Here is a 17,465-nt window from a genome sequence, read left to right as displayed (position 1 = left end):
GTTCATTGACAATTAGTAAGAAAGATTTCAAACCGTATCTCGGGCATTTGGTTTCAAACACCTTTTTAAAAAAGAGTAGTTCCTTATTTGGTAAATTTGCATACATTTAGTTTACTAATAAGGCTGTATTTTTATACTATACTTAGGCCACTTTTCTATGGTCATTGCCATACCTTGGTGATATGGTACCTAAAATTGCAGGTCTTCTCAGGGGATTTGTTTGGAGGAGTTATTTTAGAGGTTAGGAAACCTCTGTTGAAGGTCAAATCTGTGAAACTAAGGGCATAACTCCTTGGCCAGGTGGTCAGCTGTGGTGGGTGAGTGGATGGGGGGCATGGCCTCTTAATCCCTGAGGCCTTGACTTGTCTCTGTTGGGATTGAGGAAGGGCCCAATTAGTAGAACTTCTCATCCTGCCTGAGGAAAAGCTCTGTAGAGAGACAAAGGACTCAGGGTTTGGAGACTTAAAATATCCCCTTTATTACTAATAAAGCAGATACTTAAGAATGTGGCTTACCTGTGTGGGCAAAGAATTTCCCTAACACTGGACCTGACAATTAGGCCTCCTGCTGACAGGTGGTACAGGGCACCACCAGGTCTTCTCTGTGGAAGCAGAGCAGAGAGTGGCCCCAAGAGAAAAGGAAGGTGAGGGGTTAAGCCGAAAGTTCCCACCCTTCCCTTGCTCACTGCCCCTAGGTATCTCGGCACATTTTTACAGTGCCCCTAGGCCAGAAGGAATACCTAACAGGTCCATCTAATAGTTTGATCTAACCTACTTAAGAGTAGCAGTAAGCTGGGTGTCTGACAAGTGTCCCTGCGTTTCCCCTGAAAACATCCCACAAAACCCCCGTGAGTTTGCCATGGTGGCCCAGGGCACTGTGGTGCACAGTTTGGAAAATACAGTCTCTTTCAGAACTCAACAATAAAATTAAGTCACTCCTTACACTCTTGGAATAGTGAATGAATGAGGGAGAGGGAAAAAAAAAACCCAGGAGTATTACCCTAATGGAAGAAAACTTTGGGAGACAGAAGAAACACGCTCTTGTTCTCCCTGCCCCATCACCAGAGCATCTGGGCTTTACCACAGTTGTCCCAGAGCTGATGTGGCATGTTATTTAGAAGCTGCACTTCTAATGTTGTTAGTACCACAAATATCTTTGGAAGGGAAATGAAAAGTGAGGTGATAATCCCAGGGGTGTATGTAGACTGCATTTCTTCATCCTACCCTTTCAATTCTTCATGGCCTGAGGTCAGATCATTACAAAGGCCAAGAAGAAACTTATTTTCATTTGACTGAGTCAGATGCAGACTGTCACCTCTACAGGGCCTCTGAGCACACTTTCTTTCTTTGCCTAGAGCTCTAAATGGAAGCGTAGTCTGCAGTGAGCAAGAGCCTCTTGTGTGTACTCCAAACCGAGGGCCACTCCTTTATGACGCAAAGTTTCTATTAATAAAGAGAAGCAATACATGGTGGATTTCTGATCATAAACCGCTAAATGTTTCCTGTGTGTGCCTCTCATTTAAACCACAGAATCATGCCCAGTCTGCATTTATAGCTTGACTGGTCAAGTGTACATTTCAATCCGTCAGATTGGCCTCATCAGTAAAATACCAGGATTAGCAAAACATGATTGGCTAAATTTACAAACTATGTCTGTATCCCTCCTCACCTCATCAAAAGCATTTTCCAGGATGAACTGCTGGGAAATTTGCTCTGAATTGCTGCTGCAGGAGAAGGCAGTGTTGAGTGGAAGACATGAAGTGAGAAGACTGGTCAGGGTACCACTGTGCTTACCTGCGGAAGGAGGAGGGCTCGTCACTGAGTGCGTGATGCAGGCAGGAGCAGGCTTGCCAGGGGAGGGCCAAGGTCTAGAAGAAGCCTGCAGCAGGACACAGCCCTCCCAGCTCCACCTGCGGATGCTCCCTGCACTTTCTACTTGCTGCTCTGTCAAGGCCTGCCAGCTCTGTTGGATGACACTCTGCTTCTCACCTGGCTTCAGTTCCACCTGGTTGTCTTGAGCTCTTATTCTCCTATACAGCTTCTCTCTTCCAAAGATCCTGACGACTGAAAGGAGCCTCCTCAGAGGCTCGGTTTTCTTGTCAGTAAAGTGGGGGTAATTAATAATCTCTGCCTACTTCACCAAGTGATTATGAAGATCAGATGAGATGTATGTTAAAGCATTTTGTTAACTGCAAAATGCTGTATAAATGTCAGGTATTATATAAATCATTAGCTGGTCTATTCCTTAGCTAAAGTGGTTTCTATGCATGTTTTACTTATCCTCTGAACGATTCTTTGTCAAATAGCAAATGTAAATGCTGCTGTTTTTTCCTTCTTGGAGTATGGTGGTTCCTTTGCAACTTTATGATGTAGGCTGAATCTCTAAGTACTCCTTTGGCTCATATCTCTTCCCCTGAACATCCATGCAAGATCATAATCCATAAAACATAGAGGCAGTAACTCCTTTTAATTGCCAGGAGTTCATCATTTGCTAAGTTCTGAATGCCATCATTTAAGACATTTGCCTTGAAAAGCCTGACTGTTTGTTCTGCAGAGCCGAGACTGTGTGAAGCTAGGCCCTCCAGCCGAGGGAGAAGTCGTTCAAGTCAAGTGGCCCGATGGCAAACTCTACGGAGCAAAATATCTTGGGTCAAATGTTGCCCACATGTACCAGGTGAGTGCCACCCTGGGTGTGATGCTCACTGAGATGGATGGGAGCAGCAGAGGGCAGAGAGCATATCCAGTGTGCTGCTGGTCAAGAAGCTACATGAATTTGGGACACCTCTTGTTTTATAAAAAAAAAAAAAAAGGCCAAGATTCAACGTCTGATGACCCAGATACTAGAGTTTCATTACCAAGGGAAAACTCTAATGATGTCTGATGAATGGTGTAATTGTAAGGACTATAATTAGGTCAGAAAGTTAACTGACTGGATGTTAGGCTGCTTCCTTGTGCTTCCATTATCTGGAGAGAGACTGATTGGCTGGTCTCATCTCACTGTAAGTATGACAGTGACAGCTGCTCCTCAACCAGCAGCCCCTGAATGGGTGGCTTTTCCCTGGGAGTCACCATCCCCACCGGCCATCTCAGCAAACCTGAACCAATGGTGCAGTGGCACAGGTGTGGCCGTGTAGACACCTAGGCTTAAAGGAGTGCTTATTTAATGAGAAGTACAGTTGTCAGTTGGGCATTCTGTTCACTGAAGAACTCTACATATTATTAAATATGATACAATTTAAAAATGAATTGTATCCCTATTAGAAATGAGGATAAGTTAAGCTCTAATAAGGAAAACAACATGGATGGCACACGTGCATTTATATTCCTTCAGAAAGACTTCAAAGAGGAACAAATTTATTAGAGCCAGTACATTATAGTGCTTTTAGTAGCATGATGGTAAAAATCAATATTCTCAAGCAAAGCAGCAGAGGAAAAACAGGAAGATTGAAGCAAAAGGAGAAAAAGCAAGAAAGTTCAGGCCTGTTAAGTTAAAAACAGCTTGAGAATGATAAGACTTCCAGTCTCCTCAGAGAAACTGTTCAAAGACTGATAAGAGGCCAGGACTTAAATGGAAGAGTACATTAAAAGACACTCACTAAAAACTGGAGCACAGTGCAATTAAAAGTGTTCAAAGTTTAGGAAACTTAGGGGAGAACATTTTTAAGGTGCAGAAAAACCCAAGGAGAATGGGGACAGGAGGATGTACATATCCATTGTGTGTATGTCTGTGTATAAAGGCCATTTTCCCCTTTATATTGGTGATAGTGTTAAGTTGCAGGTTGAGGTCATTTACAATAGTGTAGGTGCCAAAGGTTTTTTTTGTATCAGAATGTCCAAAATTGAGCAAAAATCACAGTACAGGCTACTAATACTGGAGACTTCTAGAAAAGAAGCATTACTATTATCATTCAAAAGGAAATGATTACATTTAATTAAACAATAAGTGCAAAAGTGAACAGTCTTACATGTAGCAAAGCTGTTAGCTACATGAAAAGCATAATGAGGATATGTTGAAATTCAGGCTAATTAGTAATCAGTGTATTAACTTCAGTTGAATTATGATGGCCTATCAACACAGAACTGTGAGCATATTTATAGACTCAATGAAAAAGTTAAGACTAATATTAAAATTGTCTCTCAAGTACAAGTAGTTTAAAATTCCTCATTAAACCAAGTGGCCTTTTGAGATCATTTTGTATTTTGTATCTAATTATTCAGTCTCACCACTGAATAAGCAAAGACATTTATAAAAATAGAACTAAAATACTTAGTGCACATTGCTAAGTATCTAAAACACCTACTGCACAGTGCTAAGTTTCCTAAGTATATGCATTTTGGGGGCCCTTGCGAGCCATCCAAGATAGGTGTTTTTGACTCCTACTTTATAAATGTGGGGGAAAAGTCTCAGTGAATTTAATAATTTGTTTACGAGCCCACAGCTGGTAAAGGGAAGGGCCAGAATTTACTCTCCACGCTGTCCCAACTCGGGTAAACAACCCTCCCATCTTGTGAGGGACTGTCCTTGATTTTAGCACTGAAAGTCCTGCATCTCAGGAGACCGCTCAGTCCCGGACAAACTGGGATAATGGGTTACCCTACCATACTCCTTAGTTTTAAAATTGCCTTTTTCTCTATTAATTAGAATTTTCAAATGATCTAAAACAGAAGAAAGGTAGGCATAGGTAGTTCTAGCTATGCTATCAAGTTGTATAATACGAGATTACACCTTGGCTTAATTCAGTTGTAAAGAAACCATTTTGCTGAAACAAGGCCAGGAAGAAAAGCCTTCCCATCTCAGCCTTCTGGGAAGTAACAGGGAAACTCCCCTGTGACCGAGACCTGATTCTGCCTTAGTGTTTGAGCTTAGTCAAATGTGAGCAGTACATGGATAATATGAAGTTTAATTATATATTTTGTCTTGATTTTAATATTGTTTTAAACATCAGCAAATTTTCAACAAATTAACATTGCACAGCTACATGGTTTAACTTACACTTTAACTAGAATTGCAAGCATATATTTATTAAAAGAATTCAGACAGACAAGTTAGGGACTTCAAAAATACCTTAGGTGGTTAAGAGTTGGAACCACCCTGATTGTTTCCCTTTTGTTGTTTTCTTCTGGAAGATTTCATGTGAGATTAAACCTAAACCAAGAATAATCACTTTGAATAGTGCATTTGATGAATTTCCCTCAGATGGTCTAAGCTTCTGTTATTTAGTGTCACTTATCTCTGACAAAATCTCCTAAAATGTTAAATAAAAACACGTTATGAAATTATTTGCTGCCAACTGATTAGATTGAAAAAAAGTTTTAAACATTTTCATTTAGATGACAGTGTATTTTCCCACGTTGATGTGACTGACGTGTTAATGAGGCTGAGAACCTGGAATTTTCCTGGCCTTTTGGCTGAATTTAACAAAAGTGAGTTTTCAAAGTTAAAGCTCTATAAGACTCGAGAGACAACAAACCACAACTGACTGCTAAGTAACCACTGGGAAAAAAAGACTGGAACCTAGCAAAAAAGATCTTCAACTAGAAACATAAAGAGGGAATCACAGCAGGACAGTAGGAGGGGTGTGCTCATGATATAATTGGGACCCATACCTCCCGAGTGGGTGACCCACAAGCTAAAGAGTAATTAACTTGCTGAAGCTCTCCCACAGAACTGAGAGTTCTGAGCCCCCCGTCAGGCTCCCCAGCCTGGGGTTCTGGCATTGGGAGAAGGAGGAGACCCCAGGACATCTGGTTTTGAAGGCCAGTGGGGCTTAACTCCAGGAGCCCCATGGGACTGGGGGAAACAGACTTCATTCTCTTGGGAAGCGTACACAGAATCTCATGTGTGCCAGATCCGAGGGCAGATACAGTGATTTCATAGGATCCTGGGCCAGACCTGCCTGCTGGTTTTGGAAGGTCTCCTGGGGAGGTAGGGGATGGCTGTGGCTCACCCAGGGACATAAAACTGGTGGCGGACATTCTAGGAGTGTTTATCTACATGAGCTTTCCTGGACGTTGACATCTTGATTGGCTCATTAGCACCGAGACCTAGCCCCACCCCACAGCCTGTATAGGCTTAAGGGTTGGGAAGCCTCAGGCCAAACAACATACTGGGTGGGAACACAGCCTCACCTGACAGCCGCCTTCCTGCGCCACTAGACATGCCCCTAGGCAGGGCCCTACCCACCAGAGGTCCAGGACCAAGTTTCACCCAGTAGTGGACAAGCACCGACGACTCCTGCCAGGAAACCTGCATAAGCTTGTAGTCCAGCCTCATCCATCAGGGGGCAGGTACCAGAAATAACAATCCCAAAGCCTGTGGAAGGAATCCACAAACACAGGCCAGACTCTGCACACTGGGACCGGCTGGACCCTGGCCCTTGGGTGACAAGAGAGGAGTGCACTGCTGGGATGCATAGGACGTCTCCCACAGAGGGCCACCTCTCCAAGGTCAAGGAACGTAACTAGCATACCTAAAAATACAACTAGAAAGATAGACAGTATGAGATGGCAGAGGAATACACCAAGGCACATAGTAATCAAATTGACAAAAATTAAGGATAAAGAGAAAATACTAAAAACAGCAACAGAAAAGCAACAAATAACAAAAAAGGGAACTCCCATAAGGTTATGAGCTGATTTTTCAGCAGAAACTCTACAGGCCAAAAGGAAATGGCACGATATATTTAAAGTAATAAAAAGGAAAAACTTTAAACCAAGAATACTCTATCCAGCAAGGCTCTGGTTCAGATTTGATGGAGAAATCAAAAGCTTCACAGATATCAAAAGCTAAAAGAATTCAGCATCATCAAACCAGCTTTGCAGCAAATGTTAAAGGAACTTCTCTAGTCATTAAACCACAAGAAAAGAGAAAAGAAAGAGGGGAAAAAAAAAGACCTACAAAAACAAACCCAAAACAATTAACAAAATGGCAATAAGAAAAACAAATTGATAATTACCTTAAATAAATGGATTAAATGCTCTAACCAAAAGACATAGACTGGCTGAATGGATACAAAAATAAGACCCATATATATGCTGTCTACAAGAGACCCACTTCAGAGCTAGAGGCACATGCAGGCTGAAAGTAAGGGGATGGAAAAAGATATTTCATGCAAACAGAAGCCAAAAGAAAGTTGGAGTAGCAATACTTATATCAGACAAAATAGATTTTAAAATAAAGACTGTTAACAAGATACAAAGAATGATACTACATAATGCTTAAGGGTCAATCCAAGAAGAGGATATAACAATTGTAACTATGTATTTACCCAACATAGGAGCACCTCAATATATAAGGCACCTGTTAACAGATATAAAAGGAGAAATCAATAATAACACAATAATAGTGGGGGACCTTAACACCCCATTTACATCAATGGACAGATCATCCAGACAGAAAATCAACAAGGAAACATAGGCCCTAAATAACACATTAGATGAGATGGACTTAATTGATATCTAAAGAGCATTCCATCCAAAAGCAGCCAAATACATATTCTTCTCAAGTACACATGGAACATTCTCCAGAATCAACCACATATTGACCCACAAAGCTAGCCTCAGTAAATTTAACAAAAGTGAAATCATACCAGGCATCTTTCCCGAGCACAACACTATAAGGCAAACAATATGCTACTAAACAACAAATGGATCACAGAAGTAACCAAAAAGGAAATCAAAAAATACTTTGAGACAAATGAAAATGAAAACACAATGATGCAAAACCTCTGGGATGCAGCAAAAGCAGTTCTCAGAGGAAAGTTTATAGATACAAGCCTACCTCCAGAAACAAGAAAAAGAAGTAAACAACCGAACCTTACCCCTAAAGCAGCTAGAAAAAGAATAAACAAAATCCAAAGTTAGTAGAAGAAAAGAAATCATAAAAGAGTAGAGCAGAAATAAATGAAACTGAAAAAAAAAAAAAAGAAAAGATCAGTTAAACTAAACATAAACAAAATTGATAAACTTTTAGTCAGACTCATCAAGAAAAAAAGGGAGAGGGCCCAAATTAATAAAATCAGAAATCAAAAGAAGTTACAATCTACACCACAGAAATACGAGAGATCGTAAGAGGCTACTAAGAGCAACTATACACCAACCAAAAGGACAATGGTGAAAAAATGGACAATTTCTTAAGAAGGTACAATTTGCCAAGACTGAACCAGGAAGAAATAGACAATATGAGCAGACCAACTACTAGTGCTGAAATTGAATCAGTAATTTAAAAACTCCCAACAAACAAAGTCCAGTACCAGACGGCTTCACAAGTGAAGTCTATCAAAGATTTAGAGAAGAGTTAACACCTATCCTTCTGAAATTATTCCAAAAAAAAAAAAAATTGCAGAGGAAGGAACACTTCCAAACTCATTCTATGAGGCCATCATCACCCTGATACCAACCAGACAAATATATCACAAAAAAAGAAAATTACAGGCCAATATTATTGATGAACATAGATGCAAAAATCCTCAACAAAGTGCTAGCAAACCAACTCCAACAATGCATTAATAGGACTATACACCATGGTCAAGTGGGATTTATCCCAGGGATGCAAGGGTTTTTCAATAGCTGCAAATCAATTAATGTGATACGCCACATTAACAAACTGAAGAATAAAAACCATAAGATCATCTCAATAGATGCAGAAAAAAACTTTTGATAAAATTCAGCATCCATTTATGATAAAAACTCTCCAGAAAGTGGGCATAGAGGGAACATACCTCAACATAATAAGGCCATATATGACTAACTCACAGCTAACATCACACTTAATGGGGAAAAGCTGAAAGCATTTCCTCTAAGATAAGGTACAAGACAAGGATGCCCACTCTCATCTCTTTTATTCAATATAGTGTTGGAAGTCCTAGCCACAGCAGTCAGAGAAGGAAGAGAAACAAAAGGAATCCACATTGGAAAGTAAGAAGTAAAACTGTTACTATTTGCAGATGATATGATACTATACATAGAAAACCCTAAAGAAGTGACCAGAGAACTACTAGAACTCATCAGTGAATTTGGTAAAGTTGCTGGGTACAAAATTAATATAGAGAAATCAGTTGCATTTCTACACACTAACGACAAAAACAGCAGAAAAAGAAATTAAGGAAACAATACCATTTACCATTGTACCAAAAAGAATAAAATACCCAAGGAGGCAAAAAGACCTGTACTCTGAAAACTGTAAGACACTGATGAAAGAAACTGAAGACAACAAACAAATAGAAACATTTACTGTGTTCTTGGATTGGAAGAATCAATATTGTTAAAATGGCCCTACTACCCAAGGCAGTATACAGATTCATTGCAATCCCTATCAAATTACCAACTACATTTTTCACAGACCTGGAATAAAAATGTTAAAATTTGTATGGAAATATAAAAGACCCTGAATAGCTAAAAAGATCTTGAAAAAAAAAAAAAAGAACGGAGCTGGGGCAATCATGTTCCCTGATTCCAGATTATACTACAAAGCAGTAGGGTACTGGCACAAAAATGGACACATAGGTCAATGGAACAGGATACAAAGTCCAGAAATAAACCTATGCACTTATGGTCAATTAATCTACAACAAAGAAGGCAAGAATGTACAGTGGAGAAGAGACAGTCTCTTCAATAAGTGGTGCTGGGAAAACTGGACAGCTCACTGTTAAAGACTGAAATCAGAACATTCTCTAACACCATACTCAAAATGGATTAAAGACTTAAATGTAAGACCAGATACTATAAAACTCCTAGAGGAAAACACTGGCATAACATTCTTGGATGTAAATCACAGCAATTAACTTTTTGAACTAGCTCCTGGAGTAATGGAAATAAATGCAAAAATAAACAAATGGGATCTAAGTAAACTTAAAAGCTTTTGCACAGCAAAGGAATCCATCAACAAAATGAAAAGACAACCTAGAGAATGGAAGAAAATATTTGCAAATGATGTGACCAACAAGGGACTCATTTCCAAAATATACAAACAACTCATACAGCTTACTATAAAAAAAAAAAGCCACCCAATCAAAAAATGGGCAGAAGACCTAAACAGACATCTCTCCAGAGACATACAGATGGCCAACAAGCACATGAAAAGACGCTCAACATCACTAATTGTTAGAGAAATGCAAATGAAAACTACAATGAGATATCACCTCACACCAGTCGGAATGGCCATCACTGAAAAGTCTACAAATGATAAATGCTGGAGAGGGTGTGGAGGAAAAGGAACCCTCCTACACTGTTGCTGGGAATGTAAATTGGTGCAGCCATTATGAAGGTTCCTTAAAAAACTAAAAATAGACTTACCATATGGCCCAGCAATCCCTCTCCTGGGCATATACCCAGAGAAAAATATAATTCAAAAAGATACGTGCACCCCAATGTTCATAGCAGCACTGTTTACGATAGCCAAGACATGGAAACAACCCAAATGTCCATCAATAGATGACTGGATAAAGAAGCTATGGTGTGTGTATATATACAATGAAATACTACCCAGCCATAAAAAATAAAACAATGCCATTTGCAGCAGCATGGATGAACCTGGAGATCGTCATTCTACTTGAAGCCAGAAAGAGAAACAAAAATGCCATATGATATCGCATGTGTGGAATCTTTAAAAAAAAAAAAAAAAAAAAGACACAAACGAACTACTTAACTTAGATGATTGATTTCTTAAACATGTGTAAGTACATTTCACTGTCCTTTATGATTGAATTACTGCATTCTGTTGATTCTTATTTTGTGGTTGGCTTTATCCCTTTGATTGATAACTATGTAAGTTTAAAAGCTAAGGCTCCAAATTTTTCTTAGAAACAATGAACAGTACATATACGTAAATTTAAAAAATATATCCAGAATACATAAATCCAAAGAGAAGAAAAAAAGTTAAATAAAAACTATTTGGAAACTTGGGGAAAAAAAGAATTGAGAAATTATCTGGGAGGATTATTATACAAGAGTAAATATATCACCATTTCTTTCTCAAAGAGAAATAGTCCTTCCTCTTACGTTAGAGCCTCTTAAAGAAACAAAGGGTGCTGCCAGGAACCCCTCCACCCCCATCTCAATGCTAAATTGGCCACAGTCTCATATTGTAAGAAATCATTTGAACAGCAGTTACTTTTTTGTTGTTTTTGCTTTGGGGGGATAAAGTTTTCATATCACATATTCCAAGAAGCTCATTTTTGTTTGATAAGGGAAAGAGCTTTTCTTCCTTCCTTGGCTATTGGCTCATTCACTCGTTTGTTCTGCTTGAATCCTTTTTTCTTTTCTTTTTTTTTTTTCTACGTAGTTAATTGGAACCCTGAAGAAAATGGTGAATGCGTGCTTGCTTTTTTTTTTTTTTTTTTAATATATCACTCATGATGTCTTATTTTTCATTAGGTTGAATTTGAAGATGGATCCCAGATAGCAATGAAGAGAGAGGATATCTACACTCTAGATGAAGAGTTACCCAAGAGAGTGAAAGCGCGTTTTGTAAGTGCGGGATAATCTCTTCCGGGGCCTGCCATTGTACTCCTCCTCCTCTCCTGCTGCTTCCCAAGCCCAGCAAGAAACACACAAAATCAAGTCGTTGGCTTGATTTTGAACAAAGCCAGTACAACTTTTCCCTTCTTGAGACCTAGCTAATCCAAACCTCAAATTTGACCAGAAACAGAGAAACCAGTGTATATTCCTTATTTTTCTTTCTCATGAGGTCACATAATGCTTCTTTGTGTTAACACCTTTTGGCATACAAAAATAGTTACTGAATATGTGCTTTTTGCAAGGCACTGGGAACATACAAAGATACCATTAAAACATTTACAATCTTGCTAGTGCAAGCAACATTAAAAGAAAGCTTTCAGCAGTAGATTAAAGGGGACTCAGCATAGCAAACATCTAGTTTCCTAGCGCCTTGTTACACACAGTTCACCCTTGAACAGTGCAGGGCTTAGGGGCGCTAACCCTCCACACAGTCACATATAACTCATACAGTCGGACCCTCCCTATCCGCAGTTCCACATCTGTGAATTCAACCAGCCGCAGATCTTGTGGTACTGCAGTATTTACTACTGAAAAAAACCATGTACAAGTGGACTCATGCAGTTCAAACCCATGTTGTTCACAGGTCAACTGTATCGATTAACTTCTCTCTCAGAAGCTCATTAATGTCTGTGTCAATTTATAATTAAACTAAGCTCTCACTTTTATAACAAAAGTAATAAACAAAGCCTAAATACTAGTTGTGGGAATACTAAAGCAGTTTTTTAAAAAAAAGAAAATGTCATTAGCTTCAAGCCTTGCATATACCATTAAAAGACAAACATGGACAAATAATCAATACTGAAGTTGTTAAAAAATATAATTCACAATAACTTAGTTTTCATTATTGTATCATAAAATATTCACTGGACCCTGAAATGAAGTCAGTTTTACTCATTTAGAATTGCATCTAGTGCATCTGTGAAATGATAAATCCTAAACAAGAAAATTTGAACGAATGGGATTTTTCTGACTAAAATGAACATTTTTTTTCTGAAGAAATGACATCCTTAATGTGCAATGCATGCTTATGATATACTTTACTGCAGTGATAGAGTGACCATAGATTAATTTGGAAAAAATGTGGGCTTCCTTAAATGTTCAGCTGTAATTCAGCTCCTCTCTGATCAGGCGGGATCCTGAGAACAGGGTAACTGCATCAGGTGTGAAGAAGGTCCTTCAAAGTGAAACAGTCAAGAGAAGAGGGAAGTAACAGTACTGCTACCCGCCCACTGAGACGTGGCACCCAGGGAACCCACACACCTGAGAACAGATTAACTCCCAGATAACGAACTACAGGCACAGGGACAGTAAAATATTCCTCTTGTAAAGACATCTGCTACACCTTCATAGAGATCTAAAAAACTTGGATAACTTGTCAGTGAAATCTCTCGAGAACAGCTTCCCTTTTCAAGATGGTAGAGGTGACTGCCTCTCATCCTGTGCTCCTGTATTCATGGATTCTCCCTCCTCCCCTCCCTTCTTCTGTCCTTTTTTTTCATTGGTTTGTTTTTTGTTTTTTAAATTGCCTAGAGATTTAGAGGTTGGGAAATGGAGTAGGCAGCCCTCTGGAAGTCTCTCAGGCCTTTCTTGATTTCCTAATCCATATATGGTTAAGCATCCTACCAGCTGGGTCTTACAGATTCAAATACTATTTCTTAATCACATTAAAAGGAAGCCTTTTGCTTTCTGCTCTGATCACAATCTCTGTTCCACAATAGATTTGGTTCCAGTACCAGTATGCTTTCCCATGTAGCTTGACTTGAGCATGGCTCCTGAGTTTTCTAAGGTCCATTTCTCTGAACAATCACAGCAAATTCAATTCTTTTAATTCCCAGAGAAATTTTTTAATTTAAAGGGGGGGGCAGTGAAAAACATATAAATCACATAGCTACTCTGACTCTAACCTGTTAAGTTGAGCCTAGTAGGAAATCTCTTCAGGAACAAAATCCAGTTTGCTCACAGTCACTAAATCCAGTTTGCCACATCTGTTGTTACTGAGTCAAAGACTTACGTGCTCCTGTCATAGCAAACCAGCTTTTCCTTCAGGTTTGTATATAACCCTCTGGCCCCTGGTCAGTCTGTCTACAACTGCTATTTTTTTTTTCCAGTTGGTGAAACAAATCTAATTGGAAAACTCATTGATGGAAGATACTTTATGATTAGAGAAATCTTTGGGGTTTTTTTTTAAGGAGAGGCAGGCTGCAGCCCTTACTGGGAGGCCTTCGTGTTTTAATGACTTCTGCTCACCCGGACACACGCTGACTTGGGTAGAAATTTTTCAAGAGAGTCAGCAGTCCACCTCAGTGATTGTGCTGGTTTCTTTCCCACTAACTTCAGAAATGGCCCCATTACCTTTTATTGTCTCACAGAATAACCATAGCAACGGTGCATAATTAACTCGCGCTGCTGGTAAATCGGTTTTATTGTTGTATCTGAGCAGCTGACTTTTGCTGTTCTCACACAGTGGCAACACTTCCATAGATGTTTTATTTTCTCCTTTGACAAGTTTAGCACTTGTAAAAGGGAGAGATTACTCAGAGGAAGTGCTCTGCCAAGAATGAACGAACCAAAAATGTTTTCTCCTAATGGCAGAGGGTGCCCAGCCCACCCCACAATCTCTTACTTCTCTTCCCGAGTGAAGCTAGGTAGCATCTGGGGAACCCATGGGGGTAGCCTGTCACCGTGGATGACTGTCTCATGAACTGGCAGGGAACATGTACAGCTTTGCGCTTGGGTCCATTATTAGTTTTCAGGCTTCTTTAACTGTTCCATTGACTGTCTCTGCTTCACGACTAACCACATGTTTTCAGGACTTAAAAGCTGAACTCTGCCTCTGTCACCACCAGGGGAGATGGCCTCCATGACACAGTGAGGAGCACTGTGCGTTGGTGTCATCTGAAATGATCCAACTCCAGAATAGCCAGTTGGGAACACATTTGAGGAGCAAAATAGTAGGGTATTAGGAATGAAAAATAGTGCTTTAATGTAGACTTTACCTGAGCATAACAGAAAAAGCCCACATTCCACCGCCCAGCTAACGCTTACTGAGCAGCGACTGTGCTGGGCGCATTGTGGTGTTGGGGATACATACAGTTCAGTACACAGTCCCTAATATCCTCACCTTCAAGAGGTTCAGTGAACCCCTGATGGGGAAAGACTTCCCTGCCCCTTATCTCTGCCCCTGCCCTCATCTCTAACACGTAGAGTATGGCAGGAACGCAAAGGAAGGGCCAAGTCATGGCAGAGAAGACAGAATATCTTCCATGCAAAGGGAACAGTACATCTAAAGACAGAGAGGCACAAGCCAGTCAAGTGCGGCCAGGAACTGCAAATAATTCATTCTGACCCAAGCATGGGTAGGATTATGCCCAGTTATGTACGTCCAGCCTAGGAAGCTTAGAAGTCATCCTGAAGGGAGTAGGGTTATTGAAAGACTATAAGCAGGGATGTCATATAATCAGAGAGTTTAGAGAGCTTTCTTCTAGTGGTTCTATAAAAACAGACTGGAGTGCAGCATTTGTTACAGTGGTTCAGGAGACGAAGTGTGAGGGCCTGCACCACGGGGTCATCAGGGTTAAAGAAGAAAAGATGGAGGGCATCAAGGTACACCTAGCCAGGGTCCTGGACAGGGTGGGGACAAGGGGAAGATTACAATGACTTGGTTTCTAATCAGTGTAGCTAGAATTGGTGGGGATGCTGCTGCCATTTATGGCATATAGGAAGGGCAGCGATGGAGAAGGAAGACTTTGAGTTCACTTCAGGACAGGTTCATTTGAAATGCCTCCAGGATAAACACTCTGAGATGCCTGCTGGGCAGTTGGACACACAGGTCTGAGCACAGAGGGAGGTCTGAACTGGAGCAAGGGATGTGAGCATCTTTGGAGTTGATGTCGGAATTGATGTCATGGGTGTGGACAGACAGGCCTGGGCAGCATATTTAGAGAGGAGAAGGCCACCTGCGAAACCCCAGGGCATCAGGGTTGAGCAAATAGTTAAAGGAGGGGAGCCCCTGAGACATCAATAGTGAGGAGCCGCAAGAAGAGGAGAGGCGGGAGGGCTTACAAAATGACAGAGAAAAGAGCTTCATGCAGCGGTTAGGTGACAGAGAGGCACATACATTTAGGATAGAGAGGTGTCCTAGGAATGAGGATTCGAACAAGTGCAGTTTCAGAAAAGTGGTAGGGGCAGAGCCCTAGAGGCAAAGGGAAATGGGGGTGAGTTAGAGATGAGTGTTGAGACATTTGTCCACTGCCTGGCTGGGCAGGAGCCAGAGGGGAGGTGGGGGCTGAGGGAGATGTAAATGAGAGGCCTCTAGTCCTGCTTGTGTTGAGGAAGGTCCCTGGGGGGCAACCCCCCACCACCACCGACTGAGTCAGGTCTTTGTCTGCTCTTGTGATGACAAGGGCCTGCCCTTCTGCAGTATAACACTGGCTACTCTTAGTCCACAGCCTCTGACATGCGATTTGAAGACACATTTTATGGAGCAGACATCATCCAAGGGGAGAAAAAGAGGCAGAGAGTGCTGAGCTCCAGGTTTAAGAACGAATATGTGGATGACCCCGTCTACCGCACGTTTCTGAAGAGCTCTTTCCAGAAGAAGTGTCAGAAGAGACAGTAGTCTACTTACACTGCTGCAGGTGACAGAACAACTGGGCCAGAAGTGGGGCGGTGAAGGGACAGCCTGGGCTGTGCCACGTGTTTCCTGGGGCAGGTGACAGGCTGTGTCTCTGACAGTGGAAAATTAGCCTCCCAGGACTAGTCACCAAAACCACAAAATACACATTATTAATTGGATACCACAATCTGAGGTTGTCTCCTAGTCTCGCTTTCACTTGTGAGCAGCTGTCTATGATCCCAAAGAATTTTTCTAAGTGGAAGGAAATAATAGTGAATCACCCACCACAAAAAGCCACTACCAGAGGAGGTGGGTCCCCACGTGTGGCTCAGGCCCCTAGTCGGGAAACACATGGAGGCCTCTCTCCTCCACCGTAGCAGGTGGGAGCCTCCATTCCCAGGTGGGAGGGTGATAATTTATATATTTTCCACAGTCAGGGAAGGACTCTCACTTATTTGTTTTAAATGGCAGTTTTTATAAAACATTTTTAAAACACGAATGGCATGTATGGTAATGAGATTTACCCGTGTGCTATCTGTATTTCCCTTGTACAGAACTTTTACATTTTTTTATATTCCTTTTACTTTTGATTGTGTCTGATGAGAATTGAGTTGTTGGCTCTTGAGAAAGAATTCTTATGAATTGTATGGGAATTTTATATATTTAAAGAGGGAGATCTGGGGCTGTTATTTTTAAACACTTTTTTTCCATAATACTTATTCTGAGTAGATATTTATAAAATATATGTTTCTTTCATTATGTGTTTGTAAAATTAGTTTAAAATAAATATGCTTTGATGCATAGTTTTGAAGTAATATGATTTTTCCTTTTTAAAACAGCTTGAAAATGTACTAGTGTTTAAAAATAAAGATTTCCATTTTCTCCAATCCTGTCTTCTGACTTGCTTATTCTTCTAGGTTTCACCCTATAGCAAACAGGATTTGTCAGACCCTTGTCCTCTCACTGACTTTTTACATGACTTTGGACACACTGCCAGACATTTATGGCAATGCCACTGGGGATAAAGGCTCCCCTGTTTTCCCATGATGCCAGCTGAAGTGTTTTCCTCAGCTCTTTCTTTAGGCCTGGAAGAAATCTAAGCATCTGGAGTCTGGAGCTCTTTTCATCCCAGGTTTCTTGGTCCTCAGTTTCATTGGAAGGGGCTGTATGGATCCTCCAACCCCTCCCATCACTTTATAGATGAGCAGTGGAGGAGAGGGGAGAACAACTGCCCAGGGTCACGCAGTCCTCAGTGATGCTTCAGTGAGCTATGGCTGCAGTTATGCTGTGTAACAAACAACTGCAAAATCTCAGTGTCCTGCAGCCAGAAGCAC

At 40.7% G+C, this 17,465-nt stretch overlaps 1 protein-coding gene across 5 annotated transcripts in view; it reads left to right on the top strand.

Moving 5' to 3' along the window:
* Positions 1-17,035, top strand: part of KDM4C (lysine demethylase 4C) — a 360,653-nt gene extending 343,618 nt beyond the window's left edge. For 3 of the 5 annotated variants that reach the window (XM_014552383.2, XM_032477697.1, XM_014552382.2), the window contains 3 exons: positions 2,554-2,673; positions 11,373-11,465; positions 15,958-17,035. In XM_014552383.2, the coding sequence (XP_014407869.2) occupies positions 2,554-2,673; positions 11,373-11,465; positions 15,958-16,134 (390 nt within the window). In that variant the 3' untranslated portion in view covers positions 16,135-17,035. The remainder of the gene's footprint in view (positions 1-2,553; positions 2,674-11,372; positions 11,466-15,957) is intronic. The other 2 variants (XM_032477698.1, XM_032477696.1) reach the window with 2 other exon arrangements.
* The last annotated feature ends 430 nt before the right edge of the window (positions 17,036-17,465 follow it).

This window comes from Camelus ferus, chromosome 4 (genome assembly GCF_009834535.1).
Source record: "Camelus ferus isolate YT-003-E chromosome 4, BCGSAC_Cfer_1.0, whole genome shotgun sequence".
NCBI lineage: Eukaryota > Metazoa > Chordata > Mammalia > Artiodactyla > Camelidae > Camelus > Camelus ferus.
The sequence above is the reverse complement of the archived record's forward strand: the minus strand, read 5'-3'. Positions and strand labels throughout refer to the sequence as shown.